This window comes from Medicago truncatula, chromosome 4 (genome assembly GCF_003473485.1).
Source record: "Medicago truncatula cultivar Jemalong A17 chromosome 4, MtrunA17r5.0-ANR, whole genome shotgun sequence".
Lineage (NCBI taxonomy): Eukaryota > Viridiplantae > Streptophyta > Magnoliopsida > Fabales > Fabaceae > Medicago > Medicago truncatula.
The window spans coordinates 9,328,765-9,338,134 of record NC_053045.1 but is presented as its reverse complement, the minus strand read 5'-3'; the positions used below and the strand labels follow the sequence as shown (position 1 = coordinate 9,338,134).

At 33.8% G+C, this 9,370-nt stretch overlaps 1 protein-coding gene across 1 annotated transcript; it reads left to right on the top strand.

The window, feature by feature from the left end:
• The first annotated feature begins 507 nt into the window (after window positions 1–507).
• On the top strand, window positions 508–1,675 carry LOC25491639 (auxin-responsive protein SAUR36). Its single transcript, XM_013599626.3, has one exon. It carries the CDS (start codon window positions 917–919, stop codon window positions 1,403–1,405), a length of 489 nt encoding a protein of 162 aa, XP_013455080.1. The 5' UTR covers window positions 508–916; the 3' UTR covers window positions 1,406–1,675.
• Window positions 1,676–9,370: the final 7,695 nt, after the last annotated feature.

Sequence of the window (9,370 nt, the reverse complement as noted above, 5' to 3'; positions counted from 1 at the left end):
TACAAATTTTTGTTTATAATAGTGACCGGAAGGTGTATAATTTTGAGTCGAACATGGTACTTCCTCCGGTCCTATTTGTATGAAAAAATTTACTTTTTAGATTCATTGAATAATTGATATATTATATAGACTACGTACATCATTTACGCAATAAATCAAAAAAGTCAAAAAAAAATTTTATAAATAAGACCGATGGGAGCATAATTTATCCACATAAACTCAGAAATTGGTATTGTCAAATAGGCCTTTATTTCATGCCTATCCTTCCTATGACCATGAAAATTCAATGCATTAACCAAAGATGCATGAGTGAAACATGGTAAAATAGAGAAATCCTTTATTTGCAAGAAATGAGGCACTCCTACATTATTTCATTCTTATCTAAATTCATAAATGAGCATTATTATATTACAAGTATTTTTGTTTTTTCTATTTAGAAAATTTGAATTACAAATATTTGATGTTTGACTGTCAACAACTTCACTTTGAAAATCCAACATCATAAATTTCCTCTCTTCACTATTCTACCTTATATAAACATAACCTCTTTCTATGCCACTACATTTCCGTACCAGGTGCTCAACTACCTCTTTCTATGTTCCTTCCTCTGTCTCATTCATGTTCCAATGTTTTTTTCATTAATTCCTAACTTTATAAATTGAATTTTCATTTTCTTATAACCCTCTTCATCTTCATCAAAATTTTCATTTTTCAACTCAACAACAAAAACCCACTTCAAGATCCATAAAAGCTTCAATTTTTGCTTGATGGGTCATCAAATATCACAAACAATTCTCTAAAATTTGTGTTATTCACTGCAGATCTATGACTCTTCTCATAGTCTCAACCACACACTAACAAAACCCATAATTTTCTCATAAAAACTGTTTTTTTTTTTCTTCATTTTGAGATAACCATGCAATTCAAGCTAGGGAAGAAAGTGATTCGGGTCAGTAAATGGATATTCCGGACAAGACTGAGATACCGTCGTCTTGGTGCCTCACCGGAGAAGAATCATTTGACGACGAAGCTTCTATCATGGGGGAGGAAGATAACTACAAAAGCAAGGTCTCTATGTTCAAAAGCAGGGTCGGGTAAATTTGGTTATTTGCCGGTAGGATCCGACCCGGTTGAGCAAAGCGGTTCCCCGGTGCCGAAGGGGCATTTAGCGGTGTATGTTGGGCAGAAAGACGGTGAGTTTCGGCGGGTTTTGGTGCCGGTGGTTTATTTCAACCATCCTTTGTTTGGGGAATTGTTGAAAGAAGCTGAGAAGGAGTATGGGTTTTGTCATCAAGGTGGAATCACTATTCCTTGTCGGGTTACCGAGTTTGAACGGGTTAAGACCCGAATAGCATCCGGGTCAGATACGCGGAGATTGACGAGGCGGGGACATTTTGACGGCTGATTATAAGTTGGAATCCTCTCAATTTCTCGAAAGAAATGAAGAGTATTTACATGGTGCCGAGGTGGAGACATTTTGACTAATGATTAGAAGTTAAGATCTTCTCCATTTCTCATGGATGAAAGGTGTATGAAAGGACTTAGATAGACACAAGTGGCATGTTAGTAAGACATTTTTTTTTTAATGTTTTTGAGAATAGTCTTACATGTATTTCATTTATGTCTGTATAAATATATCTTGTCTATAAAGAATAGAGTTGATGGTTATCATGAATTGGTGATTGGAAATATTTTTTTAGGTAATTTTTCTATTTAGATATTATTTTTAAAGTAGTGAAGCATCCACAATGGAGACATTTATTTTCGGGTTCTTAATTGAGTCACACGTGTATACATCACTCATTTATAATTTTTTAGTAGTATCTAATAAGTATTCAATTACTTCAATCCATATCTTACATAAAATTCTTAAATGGAACCTACTAATCAACTATCAATAACTTTATATCATTATATTTCAATTTTTAATATTAAAAGAGTGTGCGTCCCGCTTAAAAGTGGGGTCTTAAGTAAGATCCCGGATCTTATAAGACCCTGAAAAAATTCTCCTCACTGGAGATACCTAATAGGTACCGGATCTTAAATAGTTAAGACTCTTTCAATGGAGATGGTCTAATGAAATTCTTGAAATAGTTTTGGTCTTGGCTGGTTATTTGAATATTTGTGGAAGACACTATTAATAGAGAGCTAGGATCTCTCCATTTTTGCTCTCTATTTTCTCTCTTCATTTTTATTGTTTTGAAGAATTATTTTTTGTGGTTTTTGCACCGGTTTTCGATCCATCAGTGATAGACGACTAATCTGCCTCGTGCGTAGAGGTATGCACACTGATCAAGCGTTTTTTTCTCTTGGAATCGAATCCGGTATTCCCTAGATACGTCTTTAGAAGGAATTTCTTGCCATTAGAGTTCAAACAACTTGGTTTATTTCGAAGAATTTTGAAGTGTGTATAATTGAATCCACTAAACATTTCAATATTGCATTTATTTTTCTAAAACTTCGCAAATAAACAAATAGAGGATAAAAAAATGGAGAAGAGTTTTATTCGTTAAGGGATCTAGTGCTTATGGCTACAAGTCAACCCACGAATATTGTCCAACGGAAATAACCCATTTTAATCCAATCCATTGAGGTTTAGGTTCAATCAGAACATACCAATTCAAACCTATTGCGTTTCTTTTGAGAACAACTCAAAGGTATTATGATTTGAATATCACGTTTAATATTTTGAATCCGTGAACCCAAACTGCTGATGGAGATAGATTTTTTAAACTATTTTCAAAATAGAAATTTTTTTTTTGAGCAAATCAAAATAGAATTTGTCTTAACACATCTTTCTTATAATAAATCCCTAAGTCTAGAACCTATTACGTAAATCATGGAATTATGAAAGTTATTCATAATATTATATTTATTGATATATTTAGAAAAAAATATGTCTGGAAGATAAAAAACAATGTATCAAAAAATTAGTAAAGAATCATATATTTAAGGTCAAAAAATATGCTTTTTTTTTAGGGAAAAAAAAAAACCTTATAGTTAGGGATAAAAGGTGTAGATTTTTCATATTGTCCGCAAGTCTTTTGTGGTGGACGTAAGGGTTCCGAAAATAATGATAACGCCTCATAGTCATAATCAATAATAAGGACGTAACCAAAATAAAAAAATCAATAATATGGACAAATAAAATAGACATTAACACGCCTCATTGTCATAATCAATACCAATACGGACAAATAAAATAGACATTAACAAAAAGATGTGTACCATCAGGGGGCGGATCTCTTTAGAGACCCTCAGGTGCCACTGCACCCCCCAGTTTTGATATAAATATCATATTAGGCATATTGGTTTAGTTAATACATTCTGTTGCAGTGGTAATGCGTTCTCTCAACCCATTGCGTGTCCCGAGTTCGATCCCTCCGGCACCTTCCTTTTTAATATTTCTTAGCGAATTTTTCATATTTTATTCAAAAAAATGGCCCTAATGGGATTTGAACCAGCATCCTCCTTGTACCACTCATCAGTTTATTATGTTGTACTTTATTTGAAAACGTTTAATATACTTCATAAATATTTGGCACCCCAGATTTTTTTTTCTTTTCAAGATCCGCCAATGTGTACCATATTTAAAAAAAAAAAAAAAATCGTAGTCCGTACATAGGAATAATATGGTCATATTTTTTTATAAAGTAAAGGAAAACCACTAGTTTAGTTTCTTGTAACTCGTCGGCACATTAATTTTTAAATGTATATAAGTTGCAAACACGTGCACAAGTGTTTAAATGGTTAGTAATATTTTTGTAGGGGCGGGGGCCATAGGTTTCACATAGGGCCACCGCGTCGACAATCATTCTCGCCGACGGGGAGACATTATGGGAGGGGTTGGGATCTCGTCAAGGTGACACACAATGAGGGGGGGTGGGGGGGGGGGGGGGTGGGGGGGGATCGGGAAAATGGATTGTGATAAGCTCATGACGTCGGAAAGAGACCCGACCAAAGGATCAAAAAAATGACAAGGCAATGGGGATCTAGCGGCAAACATGATCAGGTTTCATTTTGGAGGTGGTAGGCTTGACAACGATCATCCATGAGGCTAGAACATGTTTGGTATTCAACAGGTAGAGTTTTTGAACGAGTGCGCAACATAACAACGAGGACCTGATCTTTCTCATCATGTTAGGAACAAAGCACATGGTGTTAGCAGTAAACGTGGTCGTTCACGTGTTCGTCCATGCAGTATTCAATCACAAAGGTTGGAAAGATTTGAGGGGGCTCGCGTCATCCTCCCATTAAAGTTTCTCTGATTATGATTTCCTTTTACTTTACCAATATCCCAAAGAATTTGCAATATGTAGATTTGAGAAAAGGTCTCAAGGTTTGCAGTATTTTGTCAGAAATTTATGCATCCCGAAATAGAAAGGCTTTAGGTCAAGTGTAGTTGGGTTCGTGTGTTATTCGAATATGCAGGATGTGGACAAACTATGTAAAGCTCTAAACAATATGTGTTTTGAATAACTTATGGTTTATGCAAATGTGGCTCGCTTCGACAGGTTTGTAGGTAATGGGATAGGGGGTCAATAGAGGAAGGAAGAAGTGAGTGTGTTGGGTGTGGGAGAAAAAAAAATAATGTGAGCAAAAAGGGAGAAAAAAATATGGTCACGAACGGAGGTGGGGGGAAGTCTGGTAAGGAGAAGGCAAAAAAAGGGAGTTGGATATGGTGAAGAAGGAGGCTTTAGGTAGTGAGGAGGATATGGAGAGACACCGTTTGGACATAGCAATGGAAAAGAAGAATTTGAAATAGTGTGACGACGAGGTGAGTTTGGAGGTGGTTAATATATGGTCTCTTTTATGTTTTCTTTCGATTTGTTCAATTTAGCCCTTTGATCTTGTAGACTGTTATTAAGTATATTTTGACAAATCTTGTGTTCTAAGGACTTTTTGGTTTGGTTAATATATTCCTTTTGGCCTCTTATGAAAAATATATTTTTGCTTGACGACTATTCCTCAATCGTATTCCTACCAGAGATGAATTGCTCAAAAGGGGGTGCTTCCTAATAACGATCAACAACGATTGAAGGTTGCGTCATGCTTGAAGATGTGGATCACTTATTCATCATGTGTCTTTTTTTTTTTTTTTTTTGCAAAATTTGGTACTTGATTACTGATTGACTTGACTTTCTTATGTTAAATTCGGGCAATACAGTGGATCATCGTATGTTGTTGAGTGTCTGTGGTTTTTCAAAGCACGTTTGTATGCTTCTCAACATTATCTGGCACTCTTGTGTGTAGGTCATTTGAAAAGAAGAAAACATGCACATTTTTCAACATAAGGAGGAAAATTTGAAATCGTATGTGACAAAATTAAGTTTCAGTCTTACCGGTGGTTGAAAGCGAGATACACAACTTTTATTTTCTACAACTATTATTGGAGACTTAATCCTCTTTAGTGTTTGACTATAGTTACTTCGTTTGTTCTTTTTTCTTGTTTTCTTTCAGCTTGTTCATTTTAGCATTTTGATCTTGTAGATTGTTATTGAGTCTATTCTGACAAATCTTATGCTGGAAGAACTTTTTGGTTTGATTGATATATTCTTTTTGGTCTCTTGAGAAAAATATATTTTTGTGGTTATTCAATTGTTGAAAACAGTTTTTGGAGTATTGATTTAACCTTATAATGATTTTATTAGAACTTTTTTTTTACAACAGCAAAGAAGAAAGGGAAAAAATAAAGGGGAGAAATTAAGCTCTAGGATGGAGCACCCTTAAAAGTTTTCAATTCTTCAAGAGGAGATTCTCAAAATGATAGTTCAACATCATTTGGTGAGTCATGTTTAGCATGAAAATTTTCACTAAAACTGTCTTCCCTTATGGACTGAGAGAGGGTAACATCCCAATCCAACTTCCCTTATGTAGATTCTAGTTGCTCTATACGTAGCTAGATTTTTAGTCACAAACAACTTTCAGAACTTAATTCTATTTAATAGAAATTTGACAAACTTTATAGAAATTATATTTGTAAAGTTTACTCATTTATAGTGACTACTTACTTTAGTATATAATTTTAAGAATCCATGGAAGATCACAGTCATTCAACATGATGTACCAGCCCCAAACGATTGAATCCAATTATAAGACTTCCTAGGAATACCATATAAACCCAGATGATGTTGGGACTTCTTCAGATTTTAAATTTGCATGTTTTGATCACGAAGATCCTTATGCACATATGACCAAATTCTATGAACTCGCTGGTAAATTTGAAAAAAAAAAAAAAAAAAAAAAAGGACAATCTGATGCACTAAAACTCTCGCATACGCAGGGTCTGGGAAGGGGTCCCACCATTATTAAACTTGAAGCACCAAAATTAAAGTAAGAAATTGTGTTAATGAGCTATGAAGCACACGCGCTCTTTGAATTAGGTGTAACTTGATATCGGACACGTGTTAGCGTCAGACACCGACACGACACATATGACTCCATTGAATTATGTGATTTTATCAAATTATTATCGATGTTGACGTGTCAGTGTTTGTGTTGTATCTAGTGTCCGTGTCCATGTCTGTACTTCATAGTTAATGAGACCACTACCTCATTAATTGATTGACAAGGCTAGCGAGTGGTATCTTAATCAACAAACATCAATTGAGATAAATTATCCCAAACTTGAAGAAAGGTTCCTCAATTGATTCTTCTCTCAAAACATACTCATGGTGGTCAAGAGTATTGCTATGTTTTCCTAATACATCCATTAATCACTATGTCGATCATGGTAGCGATACAAGTCAATTCTAAGAAAATTTCCAAATCACGACTTCGATGAAAACACTCAGAATCAAATTTTTAGAAATGGTCCTCAACAACAATCCAAAAACATCCTTGATGCAACAATTTGTGGTTTCTTATGTCCAAGAGCACCATTTTAGCTATAACAAGAATTGAAAGGCAGATAACAAAAATTACACAACAGTTAAAAGGAATACAAGTAAGTTTAGACAAATCAAAATATGTCATACTTTGTACTAAAGATCATCCTACATAACAATGCTCTTCGATCAAGAAAGAAGCAATAAACTACACAAGAACACAACAAGGGACAAGAAACAATCAACAAAGTGACAAAGGTAACAACAATAACATCCATGAGAACAAGATACTCCATCATCGATAATATTCCGAAGAAGACGGAACCATACAGCTAGAAACATTCTCAACCAAGTGATTTTATATCACCATATCTTATATGTTATCAGATGTAAATGGATATCCATGGATGCGGATAGTGTGATATTCGCGTCCACTCCGTTGGACAAATATGAAATTCGTTCCCTATCCATATCCGCGCGGATATCCATTTAGCGGGTAATCCACGAATTTTAAGGTATCCGTGGATTTATACAGATATCCTAGATAACATTTATAAAAAAAAATTGTTAATTTTTTTAGGTGAAATTTAAAAACCAAAGTTCATCACATGCATTTTCTTTTCTTTTTAGCAAAACATAATATCTATACATTATAATAACAACAAAGATCATTGATTCAACAAAAACATAAATAAAGTTCCTTACATTTAATAAAAGTAAAGTTATTTGATTTGACAAAAGTATAAATAAAGCTCATAATATTCAACAAAAACAAAGCTTATTTGCTTCAACAATCCGACCACTTTCACTATCTTTTAAAGGAGTGTAATACAAACTTGAATAGTTGTGTAATAACTAATAACAACTCACCGAGATTTTTAGCTTAAAAATTTGAAAGGTATTAATGTTATTTATGTAATTTATTTAGTTTAATAGCGGGTATGGATATCCGCGGGTGCGGATACCATTAAATCCGCATCCATATCCATTAATTAACAGATAGTTAAAATATCCGTTTATTTTATCCATGAATATCCGTTAAGGTATCCGCTTCGTGTCCGTGACGGATTTTATCCGCGGATATCCACGAGTGCAGATTTTTTTCCATCCCTTTATCGCCATATCTTCCACATATAAGATATGGTTATATAAAATAAAGAAGATATTTGTGAAATAGTTTTGGTCAAATAAGTATTAGAGTAGAGTATAGTGAATAAATCATGGTTAGTTAATAGTAAACTAGAGTTTGTTTGTTGGTTAAGTAGTTAAAAATTAGTTAGACTAACTCATCTTTATAAAAACTCTTATCATTATACTTTCCTATTATCCTTTTCTATCTAATTCAATATAAATCATAAGGATTATTCCTTTGTATCAATCTCTCATGCCTACTTCTCCTATAAACTTCATCTTCATCTCTTCGATCCGATCATTCCTGACAATAAGCACACCATACAAGATTTGCACATTTCACATATGAGATACTCACATTCACATACTTACAAGTTACGATGCACAAAATTTTTTCGAGATACGTCACAAACACATAACACTTCTATCTCACTTGGTACTTTGTAAATTTGAACACATGTAAAGGAACGTGATAGCATACTCACTCAAGCGACACGTCAAGTAGAAGTCCACTAGTATGTGTTCCCCACTATTAGACAAGGGAAAACTCTTACTTCTACGTATCCATTGGTGCAATAGAAAATTAAAACAAACGTATTTCTTGTAGAAAATGCTTGTGGGTTAGTAAGTTTTATTATAACCCAATTTTATTTGTTTATTTTTTAATTTTATTTTAGAAACATTTAAAGAATGAAGGATGTTATACCCCAATTTTTGACCTGAAGTATTATTGTCACATATCCTCTAACCCGAAATATTCTCCGTCTTTTCAATAAAAATTTCGACAAATAGGCATTTTAAAATACCTCATTTTTGTCCGATTCGGACCATCTTCTCTCTTTATTTTTAGTTTTTTTTTAGTTACTTTTATCTTTTAATTTCCATCTTTTATTAATTTTTATTTAAATTTAAATTTAAATTTTTATTTATTTTACTTTGTTTTTATATTATTTGTTATTAGGTTTTATTCTATTATTTTTCAATAATGTCTGATAAGTCCAAAAATAAAATGTCAAGATCCAAATTTTTTTTTATCTCAACTGAGCCACCATTAGTGGCCAAATTACTCTCATGTCAACTTTCACATTCCAAAACCTTCAATCTCATCAATTCCATTAAACAACTTTCCCTTTTCTTTGGTCGTAACCTAGAAACTTCTCTCTAGAATCTCCTCTCCCTTCTATCTAACTTCTTCACCGCCAAACACTTACCCATTTCCCTTTTCATCCAAATTTTGTCGTCATCATGTAGACATCAGTTGGTGGTGGTGCTGTTATCTAGTGGTTTGTCGATGTGGATCCAAATTTTTGGTCGTACCCTACTGTTATCTAGTGGTTTGTCGATGTGGATCGATGGTGTTGCTGTTGTGAAGGTGGATTTGATTGTTGCGCTGATTGTTGTGCTGTTGTGAA

Excerpts from the sequence above, each read along its gene's own strand:
- LOC25491639 (XM_013599626.3), top strand. The coding sequence starts at position 917 with ATGCAATTCAAGCTAGGGAAGAAAGTGATTCGGGTCAGTAAATGGATA.